We start from the raw sequence: 16273 nt of genomic DNA, 5'->3' as shown, positions 1-16273 counted from the left end.
ATTGACAAGGAAAATGTGAACGGAGTGCATCTAGTGGTCAGTCATGAGGCCAGCTTTCTGGTGCTGACGTATCGCAGAGTTCTGAAAGTCTCATCCTCTGGAACCCTTGTCCTCAAGCAACATAAAATTCTCTGCCCTGAGATGCACCTTTTGGTCGATCTGAACATATATCCTGCTCTCATCTGCACTGCCCAAAAGCTAACTCTCTCCACAAATGAGGGTGATGATGCACTCAGCAATTGCACTACTCTATGCCATATGGCATATCACCTTATGTGGGCATAATCTAACAAACACATGCACAAGACAAGAAGAATTGATGTAAGGGTGTAGGCTATCGGAGCATGCACGGTTAAAGGTTATCCACCCATTCAAACTGCCAAGAACTGCTCCTTGTATTCTTATTGATGTCTCGAAAAAACGTATGCAGATGATGGGCCTGAGAGGCTTCTGTCTAATCTAGAAAGATTTCATGATGCACGGTTTCCATTCCGTTCCTGTTTACCCTTATGCCCGCCCTTTCCCAATTCCAGCAACTAAGCTTCGATGAAGTTAACATACAAGCTTCAAAATTTCCACTACCACCTTGTCAATTACATGCTATTCACATGGATCCACAATTTTGACAGATCTGGAAAAAAGCCAAAAACAGCCACTTCAGATTTCAATGCCAAAAACAGGCAAAAAATTGTAATTTTCACATACATGATACATCATAGATCAAATGACAAGGCATTGAAGAGGTCCATTCCTCAGCCTCCAATCAGTTTACAGTGAAGATCTTGGATTTATATGACCTCATCGACAAAATGTCATGTAGTGAGTTATAAAGAATGATGGCTACACACAATGAGGAAGGTAACCTAGCAGGCCAGAGTGGAGTTTGCAAGTCAGCCCAACATGATGCACAACACCAGTTGACTTGTATGCTTTGAATTTCCTTTCTGACAATGCATAGAAGTGTATCCGCATTTGTGTCTCCAACTACACGATCAAGATAACTTAGACACTATTAAAATGGGATTCTATCTCAAAATATTTTGCCGCTTGCTCCAAAAGACGTCATAATTTGCATGGCATCTTCAAAGCGGCAGAGGTGCATGGCAAAAAAGTTTACAGGCAGGCCACCAATGTTCCATAGAACACACGATTGATCCGCCGGGATAAGCAATACATCTGGGGCTTGCAGTGTAGCATTAGAAGGAAGAATCTGTAAAAGGTACCCCTCAACCAAAAAAATTATAACATCGCAATTCTCATTGTTATCTGGGTCATAAGCTTGGCCACTTGAAAGTGTGATAGTGCGCCCTTCCATTGCCTGTGTGAAGCCATAACCAAGAAGCCCCTTATCAAGGGGGTTTTCAGCCCCAAAGCCTATGATCTTGGTATTGTCATCGTTTAATGGTTCTCCGAGAAGCTTTTCGTTGCCATGGCCAACCCAACGGAAGGACATGAAAGATGTCTCGGGTCCCAAAGGCACGAGAGCATGTAAGATCTTTTTGGACAAGAGCACTGCACTACCCGGCCTGAGCTCCATTAGCTCGCAGTATCGAAGCTCACCATCATTTACTGCTCTGAAATAAAGCATCCCCTCACGGAGCACCACTATCACCTGCTCGCCATCACCTGCCACCATCCCAAAGTCCATAGCCAGCATTCTCTTTCTCAGTAGAAAGTGCTCAATTCTGCCTCGGGCCATTACAGTTGTGGAAGCTTCTCCTACTTTCTGGAACCTCCAGATCCCTTCCTCTTGCCATGCTAAAGTTGCATTAGGTTCAGAAAACACTGTGACAGTACGCACTTGCAATGGCTCGTCATCGCCACTGTTTAGTTCACTTACACTTCCCAGCAAGCTGCCTTCTCCATCACCAACCTTCAATCCCATAGCTTCCTCCTTTGCCAAGGTCAACCGGACATCATTAGAAGCACCCACCTCCATGCGATCCCCTGCAACCAGCAGAACTGGTGGCATGAAAAGACCGTGACTCGTCCCCTGTGATCCCCATGCAAGATTCCGTGGGTCTCTCACCTTGCAATCTGCCGAGATAAACTGCAGTAGCAAGCCTCTCCCATCTCCCAGAACCTCACCTATACGGTATATCGTGCCACCATGAAAGAACACACCATAGCCTTCTTCCCCCTCCAAGCTTTCTAGCCAAATGTCTGGAGTTCTTACCATCCTTTTGACCCTTGCTGCAAATGACTGTGCAGCACAAAAGGAAGGTCAACCACTGTCAGAATTGCAGCTCATCAGCAGTAAAGCTTTAGCCAACCACACAGACTTGCTCAAAAGCAAACAAACAGACTTATTGCCCATAAATGAAGCCATAACCAAGCTAACTTATTAATCATTAATTTCTTCCAAAAGCCAGCCTACAACATCTTTCAACCCATCATGTTTTATCCCCCCCCGGAGCTATTACTTACTCATTATGGTCATCTGCTGTTTGTTCAATATGAATGAAGAGAACACAAACATTATCATTACATAGTTCACAAAATAAATAATTACCCTTGATAGCGAAGCTATAACCAAACAGGGTTGTTTGCATACCCTTTCTAGGAAGGCAAGTTGTTCTTGCTTGCTCGAAATCTTCAGCGATTCCTCTTCAACCATCAGCAAATTTCTCAACATAGCCTGCAACAAGCGCTCAGGAATCTTGTGAGACTGGCTCATAAGCTGGACACTGGTTCCAGCAACAAAGTTCACAGACTTATCACAGCCTGCAACCTCCGCATCTCTATGAAACCGCTGTAAAGCCTCGTTTCCCCCTTGCCAGACTGTCATTCCATAGAGCAAAACCTTTGGTCCAATGGCCTCCTTCACAATCTGAGAAAAGCACAACAAAGAGTTTCAGCATGTTGGAATCTACAGTTGTAAGAAAGAGAAGGAGAACTTCAGCATGTTGGATACTCACTTGTACTATCCTTTCATGCTTAGCCAACGAATAGCATTCTGGGAGCCAAATAAAGCAGGTTCTTTCGGCGGGCTGCACAAAGCCTTTTGCCATGAGGTTTTCCTTCATTGCAGGCCAGAAATTGCTCCATTCCTCGTAGATTTTCTTCAATGCATTAACCTCATAGTCGCCGAGAACTTTGACAGGGCCAGCAAAACCCTGGGAATTGATGCTTCTGCTGGCATTGTGGTCCTGCAAGATAAGTATTCTTGGCATGGAGGTTTGAATTAGCAGAAAGAAAGTGGAAGGCAAGATCCATGCGAGCTGGCAGAGCAAGATGAAGGAGAAGAAGAACCTACGAGCAGGCGGGAGGCGATGGCGTTCTGGTGCTATAGCCATTGTGGCATCTCTCTCTCTCTCTCTCTCTCTCTCTCTCTCTCACACACACACACACGTGCGTTAGCTAAGGCGTCCTCTTCTTCTCATCTTTTGAGATAGAAATTGCTCACGTGCAGAAGGGAAAAGGTAAGGGACAGATCATCAGATCATTTGGCATTCTCCTGTTTTGTGAGGGATTTGATGATATTAGTTTGGCGACTAAGAAAGCCTTCCGACCACTGACAGTTCTCCAAATATGAATTTACTGCTACCGCTGCTAGACCCTAGCTTTGTCAAGAATGGATGGATCCGTATCTAAGAAACTTGAAAACCAGAAGCGGCAATGCACACACTGGCAGAGCGATGGCAGGTACCACCACCAAAGCACTAACTCATTTCGCTGACAAAGAAGGGCCGTTACCTTTGACTATGGCGATGGAAAGCTCTTACATTTCTTCGGGCTTGGCTGCTGCTTGTAGATTTGGCGATGAAAACTCCGTGACGTTTCTTTGAGCTCAAGGTATCTTCTAGCTATGGCGATTAGGGCCGCCTAAAGTTTCGTTGAGCCCAAGCTACAGAGCTGGGGTAAACTTTATTGTGTTAGTTGCTGTTTGGCGATGGCGGTAATCTCGATACGACGAAAGAAGCAATAGTACGCGACAGACTAATGGAAGCTCCAATGAGAATGCAATTGAAAGTTCCAACCCAATTCACAAACAAATCACCATGGAATACCACAAATTTGGAGACATAAACACAAACAATATTCTTCAAAAACCTAAACAAATCACCATGGAATACCACAAATTTGGAGACATAAACATAAACAATATTCTTCAAAAACCTAAACAAACTATCTATTTAAGTGAGAGACTTGTTGTTCAATGCTCCACCCATGTCGGGTGTGGTAGCTCAGTTGTTAAGGTGTTTGGTTGATATGCCCGAGATTACGGGGTTCAAACCCTGATGGCTACCTCGAATGATGCTATCTTGTAATGTTGCCCACAGGTGTGGTGTGTTTGTAAAAGGGCATGTGGGGCCTCAAAGGAGTCCTCTTATCAACTAGGAATTAGTTGCGTAATATTTTTAAAAAAAACATACTTCATCCCCACCCACCTACCCCCATCCCTCCTACACTAGAAGGCTCGGACATCCTCTCAACATTAAAAATACTATCAATTTAAATGAGATAATCATCCCTTTTTTTAGAGTTTTATCATTACTATAATACTACATTAGTGCTGGGGGGGTTCGAACCCAAGGCCTGTGCATCCACAAGCCGAGAGTGTTACCTCTCAGACTAGAGCCCATCGGTTGAGATGATCATGGCTAATCCTTTTTATGTTCTTAACGATGTTTTAGATGAGAGAACCATCCTTAAAACATAAGAAAGGTTAACCATGTCATATGAGTATCAATCCATAAACAAAATATTATAAGAATAAAATGCTCCAACAAATCTATAACCAAAGATGTAGCCTTGATTGTCTTTAGTGGATAGAAGACTCATTGGCTATGGGATGTGTCTGGATGATTTAAAGTTTTGTGTAGGATTTATTTCTAAAAAATGATAGTTCCAATGTTTATCCCTCTCATTGTTCAACTCTACTTGACAGATAATGAAGGTTTTATAAACACCTAAATAACTTATATTTTGTAATAAGGACTACCACTTGACTTATAAAATGGCATCACTTGATAATAACAAGGATCTTGAGTTGTAGTTAGCTTTATGCATCACTTATTTCACATGCCATACATGCATGTATAACTGTGAAAGTGTTTCACTAGTTGTTTATATGCATCGTGAATAATTAGTTGTACCAAGCAAGATTATACATTTGTGGTAGGGTATGTTGGTCATACCTTTCCACGCAGAGCTTGTGATTTGTGGAAAAATCATGTTATTTTTAATGATGTTCCAATACTCACAAAAGAATGTAGTCAAGCTTCGTCACTATCACGATGTTGCTAGAGTAGCAAACATCCCAAAAAATATCACATTGTGTAATCATGGTAGATACTAGGCTAATATTGGCTTGCTAGGGCTAAAAGGGACCCCCCAATTATCGAGTGGCAGGCAACAAATCCGCCCTGGGAGTGATGGTGTGCGAGAGCTGGCACTCATGTATAGGGAAGTGCCATGCCCGAATGTTAGTAAACTTGCACATGCTTTGTCGTCTTTACTAGCTATGCCCTATTTTACATCCTATTTGCATGGCTAGCATGCTCAATCCAATCAATCTTCTCTATGTCAATCTTACAGCCTTGCGAAACATAGCTTGTATGAAGCTTTATCAAATGTGTAAGCTAGCAAGGTAGTAAGAAAGTACGGAATTTAAAAGGCAATTAATCTAAGATTGCATTACATTGTTCAATCTCTAGAGTTGTTCAATTAATTGTGATTTGAGCTATTGCTTTGGGAATTGGGAGAGACAAATCTACTGTTGTTGCAAACAAATCTTGTACTTATTTGGGAGATACAAATCTATTGAGCAGTTTTGGGATTTAGGAGAGACAAATCTATTGTTGCAAACATCTTAAACTTAATTTCCTATTACAAATTTCATTTTGCTAACATAAAGGCATGTGAGTCCTCTAGAGAACACTTGGTCCGTGAGACAAGACCAAAAAAGGTGATGGAGAGTAGATGGAAAGCTTTGGCGAGTATTAAACAGCTAAAAGATTAACATGTCCATGTGAACTCCCCCCTAAGTTGTGGCTTTCTTTTATGACAATCAAGTCTCTCCAATCTATGAATCACAAAATTTTTCTTTATTTAGCTGCCATAATTGTGACATCTACTTTTCTCCTTCAAACGTAAAGAAAAGTATTGGATGTGATCTCTATAAAGCCTCTTGATGAAAATTTCTCTCTTTTGGCAAATGCTCCATAATTGTTAGTGACATGAGAAGGGATTAGTATGAAATTTTATAGCATTACTCTATTTTTGGGCTAGAAACAAGGGAAATGAGAAGGCAAGAGAAGAGAAAATAGGCATGGGTGCTTGTGTCATATGTGGAGCCAAAACTTACGAAGGTGGTACCCAAGCACCTCTACCAAAAATTTAAAAAGGTTTACCCAAGCACACCCTTTGATCAACTTGAACAAATCCCACCACCCCTAGTATGTCACATTGATTCAAATTTTAGCATGCTCTTGCCTGACATGGGCTTTGGCCTCGTGTTTAACGATGTATCTTGTAAATTTGATGTATAATTTAAATTGTATTGATGTAACTTATAAATTTAAATTGATGTATAATTTAAATTGTATTGATGTAACTTATAAATTTGATGTATAATGTAAATTTTCCTTTGAAACTTTCAAGAGAATGAGCATTAGCTTTATCAATCATTCTCACTAGCTAATAAATTGTATAATGATGCAACTAATAAATTTGATGTATAATTTAATTGTATAATGATGTAGCTAATAAATTTGATGTATAATGTAAATTTTCCTTTGAAACTTTCAAGAGAATGAGCATTAGCTTTACCAATCATTCTCACTAGTGTTGCCACTATCATTTTTTGAAAATGAAAGTTATTAATTATTTAATATATTGGTCTCTTCCAGCTTTTATAGTCTTGTAAGAACTTCCCATGTTTTTCCTCCTTCCACTGCCACACTTTGTTTAAATGCAAGAATATTCATTCTTTGGTCCCTCTCAATTTAAATTGGTGTAACTTGTTTGCATGTAGCCCTCAAACTTTTAACACCCATTTTTCTATGATCAATGATTGGAATATAAAGGGACGTATACTTTTTAAATCTTGTATGCAAGGAAAGTTTTAAAACTTTCTATGCATAGGAAGTTTTATAACTCTTTTCAATAAAACTTTTTATTGAAAAAAATGCTTTTTAAAATTCACTTTAATAAAGGAGCATCTTTTATTTTAATAAAGGAGCATCTTTCTTTTCCCACAACTAGACTATATGCTACTTGTATGTGCCTTCTCATTGCCAATATGGAAACTTTTGAAATATGTAAAAGCAATTACTCTATGACACTCTACATGATGTGATTTTATACATGCAAGAACCAATCAAGTATCCCTTTAAATAAAAACCACCCACTATGTCCTAAATTGATAATAGGCATTTCTTTTACCTTGCCACTACCACTTAATAAATCATTGTTGCACTATGTGGTTGCTTTGGTGGGCGTAGTAACTTACAATAAAATTTATATAATGAATAGGAAGGAATTCTTTAAAATAATATCAAATTTGTTTTATAGTTTCTAGCCAAATGTACTAAAGGTTTAAACTTTGCAATAACTACCTTTAAATCGCTCAATTCTCCTTCCTATTATTTGAAGATGATAATTTTCACAATGGGCATATTACATAATTCTATTTAAATGAGAAATAACATTGTTCTTATCACCGTGCCTATGTTCTTAGTAGACATTTTCCTTACCTTGTTGCCTCTACACTCATCAAATCAACTACATTTATTCCTCCCTTCTTTTTCTTAAAAAAATCATTAGGGAGTGTCCTCATTTTTTTCCACCCAAAACCAGGAGATGGAACTAAAAGGAGAAGCAGCCAGTGTATACTTTTTTTACTTTAATTGAAAATCCTCTGGGCATGGGACAAGTTGCAAAATTTTGGACTAAGGGAGATTATTTTGAAGAACATACCCCAAAGGGATGTACCTCTGACTCTCTTCGGGGTATCATATATCATGGGAGCAGTCATCTTTTGTGTGGGAGGAAGAGGGGTGGGATCAAATTTGCAATTTACTTAATAGGGACTAGGAGTAGGTTGGATATGGTAGGTGTAAAAAGGGACCTTTTGTAAATGGCAGCTTTTATCTTGTAGATATAAATATAAATACTTATTGTTCCCCAAAAAAATATCCTTGATGTGCTCATGTTAACCCAACTTGATGCTAATGCACTACATCTTTCTTTCAACAAATCTTTCATAGGAGAGAAAGAGAATGGAAGGGAGAAGAAGGAGAGGATAGAGGGGAGAAGAAGGAGAGGAGAGAGTTTTTTTACTCCCTTCCTCTCTCCTTCCTTGCGCGTAGACCGGGGAGGGGGGGTGGGCTGCGCTGCAGCCAGCCCCCGACGAAAAAATCACCCCCCCTTAAAAAAAATAAAAACCTTTACAAAGCTAATTAAAGCTTTTTTTTTTAAAAAAAAGTTTTTTATTATAAAAAAAGCTTTAAAATCTTTTTTTAAAAAAGCTTGGAAAAAAGCTAGAAAATGTGAAATTTGAGATAAAAATTCTCTGAAAAAATTCTGAAAATTTCTTCTTGAAACTTTTTGACTTTTCATCTTCTGGAAAACCTTTGGCTTTCCATCTTCCCGAAACCTTTTGGCTTTTCGAATTCCGGAAAAACTTTTGACCTTCCGTATTTCGGAAACTTTTGACCTTTTACATTCCGATTTTTTTTGTCTTTTCATTTTCCCAAAACTTTTGGCTTTCCGTATTCCGGGAAAACCGATGGAATTCCGAAATTTTTTGACCGTTCGTATTCTAAATGCGTTGGGGGTAATTGAAAATTTTTTAAAAATTCCTAAAATTTAGTGAAAAATTAGACAAAGGTTATTTTAAATTTTGGAAAAATGTGGGGTTGGTGTTTGGCATGTGGTGTGTCCATTCGGGCACCCGTGACCATTCAAATTCTTTTAAAATATATTTTTTGACCCAAAAATTTAAAAAAACCATTAAAATTAAAAATTTTCATTGGATTTGAGAATTGTCGGGCAGAATTGAAAATTTCGTGAACGATGGGATTCTCAGGAAAAATTAGGAATATTTTAGATATTATTTTTATAAATCCTAAAAATTGATATTTTTAAAATATCAATGGTATTTTGGCAAATTTGATTGCTAAATTTTTTGTGAAAAAATATAGGTTTGGAATGCCATAAGATAGGTTTGGTGGAATTCAAAATTATCATATTTTTAAGCCGTATAAAATTAGAAAAAATTAGAAAAAAATCATGATAATTTTTTTTCTCGAGAATTTAATATTTTCGAGGGTTATTTAATGTTGAATTACGTTTTCTCGTATTGACATTAGATATATGCGGGTTATTTGCATATTATTAATATGATTATACCTCGTATTAATGGATATTTATGTTTGGATTAATTCTAAACGATATATTCATGATTTTTTACCATTGTTTAGCCATTCTTTTTGGACATGTTCCTTAATTTCTTTTGATGGCTATAATTTGCGTTCAAAGTGTGTTTCACCTTTGACACTTTTCCATGATAACTTATTTTGCACTTGTTTAAGTGTGGTTTGTGCTTAATTTCTTAAGCCTACGACAAATTCTATCATGGGTTAGTTGATCGGTTTGTTTTGGTGGATTTTATTGGATGTTTTCCAAGTTTTATATGGACTCATCAGGTGCTGCCTAGATCACTTGTGTCTGGGGGGTTTTTATTGAAAGCTACACACATGTGTTTCACTTGCTTTGGCATGATTAATGACCATTAGATAGCATGCATTGATTTTTATGATCAACTATGGTTTTCATGGATTCGAGGAGCTTCTATGCTTTTATCCATGGTTTTATAAGGATCTTTTGATCTTTTGGATAATTTCATGTGCCTTGAAGGTAGCATTTACCTTCATTTTTTGCACATAATTTTGGAGTATATTTCTTATACTCTTGTATATATTCCAACTCGGATACCTAGTTGCTTATATAGGTGAGTTATTTTTCTATCCTAACTTTATTGTGTTTTGGGTAGTTATCATTAGAAAGGCGCCAATAATTTAATTTCTTTTCTAATGATGTACTCGGAAGGAGTTATTCCTTGATGTAGTCTCAGGTATATAGAGACAAGTTTTAGTATGTGAAAGTCTGGATAAAGCCAGCTTATTCCTTTTATACATGATTTTATTCATATTTCCTAGACGGCATACTAGAGAGTTTCAAATTGTTAAGGTATATATGGGTAGTATCATGGTGGTATGGGACGCTAGTGATCCCTCACATATATTATCTTATGGGATAATTTGGGCTCAAGATTGTTGCTTTGCTTACATCACTTAGCATGTTGTCCTCAACATTCAAAGACAATCTCATTTTCTAAATTCACTAGAAGTTATAGTGTGGACATTCTCTAGATAAACTTCTTTTATCTATAGCTTGCATGTTTTGATGAGGGTAATCTCGTCGGCATTTTCACTTGTTGAAAACTCTTTCTTTAGAGTTCAAACAAGTTTATCTTGTTGTGTTCGGATAAAGAAATTTGGATTCTTCCTTTTGTTGGCATTTCTTTCTCTAGTTCCGTACTTTATGTGATTTATATAGTCAACCTGATTGTTTACGGATGGACATATGTGACTCATCGAGACGTTGATGACTCTCTATGTTGATATGGGTAACTCGGGACGTCGATTATTCCATATGCAGATGTGGGTATGTCAGGGCGCCGATGAATCCCTTGTTTCTGCTGTTATAATGCCATGTTTTCCTACTTTATTCCGAATGGTTTACAATAAGGAAGTTACTTTGAATGTGAATTGCTCTGATCATCCGCAGTAGTCTGATGGACAAATAGAGTGTATGAATCAGATTGTAGAGTATATGCTTCGTGCATATGTCTCTAGAAAATAATCATATTGAAAAAAATATCTTCCAATGATGGAATTTGGGCACCTATTGATGTCAATCTTAAGAACATTGAGCTTGATGCATCGAGGGATTTCTTGCGTAATATGCAGGAAATGCTGACCGAAGCTCGAGATTCTATCGGGAGTGCTCAAGATAGGGCACGGTTTTATGCTGATAGGGGACGCTCATCTCGATCTTTTAAACTAGGAGCGTTGGTTTATTTTAATGTTCCTAAAGTTTTTCAGACTTTGTCAATGGAAAAATGCTCGAGTTTATCTCCTAGATATTGTGGTCCATTTTTGAGTTATACATCGGATTGGCACGGTTGCGTTTGAACTTAAAACTACCTCCACATGTTAGAGTTCATCTAGTCTTTCATATCAATAGATTGAAAGAGAAACTGGGAGGTGAGGATAACACAATTACTCCTCAAGAACTCGTTGAAGTCGAGGATTTATCCTATGTTCCACATGAACCTGATAAGGTTCTTGAATTTAGGGAAAGGAAACTTTGTAGTTGACTAATCCCTGAGGTTAAAATTAGGTGGAAAGATAGGGAATTCGACTTGGGAGTCGGTTGAGATTGTTCAGTGCAGTTCTGCTTCTTTTCATTGCAAGAGTGCAATGTTTTGAGAGAGGGGAAGTATGTTATATGCACATTATGTGTGCATATACTAGGAGGCTAACCCACATTAGGCTTGTGAGCATGGGAGCATGGGAACAAGCTCTAGTAGAGCATGGGTTAGGACTAACCTTAAGGGTTAAGGTTAGGGTTAGGCATCCAAGGATCACACATGGGAAATGGAGAGTCAAGAGTCACTTGAGGGCCCTCCTATATAATAGGGGCATGGAGCACACTCAAGGGAGGCTTGGAGGCTTGGGGACTTGGAGGCTTATGCTATGATCTCTTGTGTAGAGGTCCATATCTACTCATCTACCATTTCACACTATAGCTACATACTATTGGATTGGAGTTATACTTTTTTCCTAAGAGACTATTAAATTAGCTAAAGACTTCTATACTTTTTTTTCAGGACCACACCTTGCCAAGTTAGTGTTATCCAAGATGTCATGCATGACGACCTCCATGATTACTTGTGTGGTGCTCAACCAAGGATATTCTCAGGTGAAGGCTCTAACATAGGTGAATGAATTGACCCCACAGAAGATTAATTTGCCATGGCTGACTATAATGACAATAGTAGATCAATCATGGCTTGCTTAAAGCTATGTGGACTAGCTAAGACACGGTGGAAATCAACTTGTCAAGAACTAGCTTATTAATGAGAATAACCTTACTAAGGAGAAAATTAAATCCATTCTTAAGGAAAGGCATCGCCCCACTGAATTTGAATTAGAGAACATGAATGCTTTTCTTGAATGTCAAAGAAGAGGCGAACCTTTGGATGTGTAGAGTTTATTCAACTCTCAAAGTATGCACCTCCCATGAGGTGGTTTATCACACCAAATGATTGGGACCTCCTCTCAACTCTAAAATAGAGGCCCTTTACCTAACCCTCAATCTCAATTGTTGTACTCCAAGCCAAGGCTAAGGAAGAAGCCATGGAGAGTCAAGGCAAAGTCTGGGGCAAGTCAAGCTTCAAATTAATCTTACCCCATCAATAGAAAGTATCCACTTCCTCTTGCTAGGAGGCGACAATCAGATTCTGGTCAAGGTCCCAAGGTCCTTCAATTTGAGATATAGAAAACCCCACCCTCCTTTACTAATCTCTATCTATAAATTTTTCTAAGAGCCAAGGCGGAGAATAGATGTTGATTTGACAAAAATCATAAGGCTCGTGATTGTGGGAGACCATTGACTTCACCACCTCCCCCTCATTCTACTAATCATCCTCACTAGCCCCATCATCCCACAAATAATCAAACTAGTGGAGCTCATACAACCACTTTGGAAGATCGAGAAGAAGAAGAGACCCATGTCCATGCAGCTATGAATCATGAAGGAGGCTAAATAGACAATATTCCATCATCAAGATTCTAGCCACCTTCAAAGGTAAAAGTTTCTCTTGATTGGTTTAATTAACTCGCATTCATTTATCTCTCCCTAATGTCTAAAAATGGTTGGTATTACGGCTAAAGAAATTGAGAAGTCATTAAAGGTAGAAATGTCTAGTGTATGTTAAGACTTCTTTAAGTCAAAGTTACAAACGATATTTCCATTTCTCCTTGACGGCCACTCCACATCTCAAGCTTTAAGATTATTTTGTTGGGAATATTTTATGGCATTGTATGGATTAGCTTGGTAAAAATTATATTGACATTCGAAAACATGTCAAGTCATGTGTCTTTTTTGGATGCATCCTCTAGTAGGGTGCAAGGAATTGGGATTCATGGTGGTAAGGTGATGATGTATGTGGTTAAAGCATCTTGCATCTAGTCAGAGGTGCAAGGAATTGGGATTCATGATAAGGTCATGCTATATGTGGTTAGAGCATCTCGTCTCTAGTCAAAGATATAGATTAAGCTTGTATGGTACAAAATTGAACAAAGCTTATGAAAAGGCTATGAAATGGAACCTCAATGGCTCAATGACAATATACAAAACTATTTCCATAGGAACTTGCTAAATTGACACCTCATAGGGAATATGTTCATTAAGATAAATTTCCATAGGGTTTAAATATGCCATTAATGAGTTGTGGAGTGTTATAGAGTAAGTGGAGTGCTTAGTATAGTCATTGGACTTTTCTCATTCTTCTCTCTATCTTGCTCTCAATTTTGAATTAGGGAGATAAATCAAGGGAAGTTAACTAATTTGATTAGAATTATGCATAATAATTAGGGTATTATGAAATGGGATTGTGTAGAAAATTTATGTCGTTAATCAATCTCTTTCGTGATGCTAGGATGCTTGTGGGAATTCTCCCCGGTGGAGATTTTTCCCTTTTCTTACCCATATTTAGGCTACAACGACAATATATTAATTAGTACCCTTACGGGTTCTAATTAATTTATTATGGCCCTAAGGTTAAAATAAATACATCATACCTCTACCTTGATGTCTCATACCATACCTTAAATATATAGATAGCATTGATTTCATTCATTCTTCATCACAATAGAATATATACTTTATCATAGATCAAATTTTTAGATAGCATTGATTTTATTCATTCGAGAATACAATTAAAACAAAAGAAACCAGTAATGTGAGTATGCTATATTTTGTACAACAACATGCTTATGCAAGGTTTTTACAAGAACTTTCAACTTGGAAAAGGAAAGCACTGACTTATCCTGTCCACCCAACCATAGGAGGCTAGCATGTCGACATGCTCCCCTTAATCTTATTTTACTCCACGGCCATGGGGTCAACCCAACCAGGGAGCCTGACACCTAGGGGTCTCTTTTCTTAAGGGCCTCTCACTAGCGAGCTTGATGCACCGACATGCTGCTTCCCTTGACCTTACCCAAGCCAAGTTGGAGGGGTTGAGTCAAGGCTAGTCAACCCTAGACTCTCTTTTTTCCACGACGAGTATGAAATTCCTTGCTACCCTCATCGGTCCACTCTGTGGTTATATTCCTTATTGTTAGATTTAGTATTATTTCTTTGAGATAACAATTTTGCTAAGACATCATTGTAGTATTTTGAAAACATAGTAACCTTTACAATATCATTCTAATCGATGACTATTACAATATTATTGTAATATTATGCCAAGACATCATTGCAATATTTTGAAACCATAATAACCATTATAATATTATTGTAATATTTTGATATCATAATAACCTTTACAATTTTATTTTAATCAATGATAAAGAGATTCTCATAGGCATTTGGCTTATTTATTGCTTTTTTACTCACCCATACAAGTACCCCTCTTCAAAGAGAAGCCTTTATGTTTAAAATAATTTTTCTCAACATTATAACTTAAGTTTATCTCTAATACTAAATGATAAATCCTAAGTTTAAGAGAAGACAAATCTTTTTACTCATACACACCAACCCTTTTACTAAAAAAACTCTCTTTTAATCTTCTTCACTCTCACAAATCCCCTACTTCTCTCATACTACAATCATAGGGAAACCATAACTGGTGCTGCCAAGCCTGATACAAGGATAAATTGATCGCACTCAATAACAATCATAGAGAAACCATAACTTGTGCCAATCTCGATACAAGGATAAATTGATCGCACTCAATAACAATTCATTTACACATGAAAGCACATCCTTTCTCTATTTAAATTAAAGCTAATTGATGATACTATTGCATAAACTCGACAACATAAAGCATTGAATACTCTATTCTTTTGAGGAAGGGAGAGAACTAGATTAATCTTTAATCTTTTCATGAATAAAAATCATAATATAGATAATTAGAGAGATACTTAAGATACTTATTAATTAGAAAATCATAAAGAAAAGGGAAGAATCTATGCGGGGAGAATTCCCATAAGCAACCTAGCATCACCAACAGGAGATTGATTACGGTATAGATTTTCCACACAATCTCATTATGCATAATTTTAATCTAACTTCCCTTTATTTGTTTTATGAAAAGAGTCTCCCTAATTCAAAATTGAGAGCAAGATAGAGAGAAGAATGAGAAAAATACTTTAAAGGTGATGAATCTAACGCATTACTACCAGCCCGCCAAGGGTATCACAGTAATGGGAGTCCTTGATGGTGGTGTAGGAGTCAGTATAATCACCAAAAATACAGGGGAAAATGGCCAAATCCAAGCTTGAAGTCTCGGATATTGTGGTTAAAATGGTTGATGGTACTGTTATCAAACTAATAGGAATGTTACGCAACCTTAAGATTAAGGTGTTGAAATATTGGGTGAGTCATTCGTTCATTGTGATGGACTTTTCCAGGCAACTTGATTCTTATGAAATAATCTTAGGAAGACCATTTATGCGTGAAGCTAAAATGGTTCATGATTGGTTCAAAAACCATGTTTACCTACAATTTGATGACTTAATCCTTAGTGTAGACCTTGTGATTGGTCACATACATCCAATGGGTAGTGGTGGACTATTTGACCAGAGATTTGATACTACCATCCATTCAACCCCTCTGCAATACTGCTATACTTCAAGAGAAGAGACTGATATAGGGAAGGACCCACCCTAAAAATATGCTAAAAAGCAAGCTATTGAGGTTGAAGACGATCTAAATTGGATACATATGATGGCCACAATCGATAGTTGGGGAACTAGAGGATATCTACATGGGTTATACCTGATGGTGTGGAGCTCCCTAAGGTTGTGACCCTATGAATGATTCGTGATCTACCTTCTGATACTGAGGGGATTGGTTATAGTGAACTTGACTCCACATGGGATGACTCAAGCTCAAGCACCAATAGTGGTGAGAAGTCTAAAATAAAGACTGAAAGCGACACCAACTCCTCAGTAGAGTTACCACAAGAAAA

General features: G+C 37.7%; 1 protein-coding gene across 2 annotated transcripts; it reads right to left on the bottom strand.

The window, feature by feature from the left end:
- Window positions 1–638: 638 nt before the first annotated feature.
- Window positions 639–4240, bottom strand: LOC147613840 (uncharacterized). Of its 2 annotated transcripts, XM_086781808.1 has the most exons (4): window positions 3697–3835; window positions 2919–3149; window positions 2555–2830; window positions 639–2203 (listed from the first exon to the last, which is right to left on the bottom strand). In XM_086781808.1, the coding sequence occupies exons 2-4, from the start codon at window positions 3024–3026 to the stop codon at window positions 1031–1033; spliced, it is 1557 nt and encodes a 518-aa protein (XP_086637934.1). In that variant the 5' UTR covers window positions 3027–3149; window positions 3697–3835; the 3' UTR covers window positions 639–1030. The 2 variants fall into 2 exon arrangements, with proteins under 2 accessions (XP_086637934.1, XP_086637933.1); XM_086781807.1 differs by having other exon boundaries at window positions 2919–4240.
- Window positions 4241–16273: the final 12033 nt, after the last annotated feature.

This window comes from Cibotium barometz, chromosome 43 (assembly GCF_041138505.1).
Source record: "Cibotium barometz isolate CiBa-2024 chromosome 43, ASM4113850v1, whole genome shotgun sequence".
NCBI classification, from domain to species: domain Eukaryota; kingdom Viridiplantae; phylum Streptophyta; class Polypodiopsida; order Cyatheales; family Cibotiaceae; genus Cibotium; species Cibotium barometz.
Note: the sequence above shows the minus strand (reverse complement) of the source record. Positions and strands in the feature narration are given on the sequence as shown.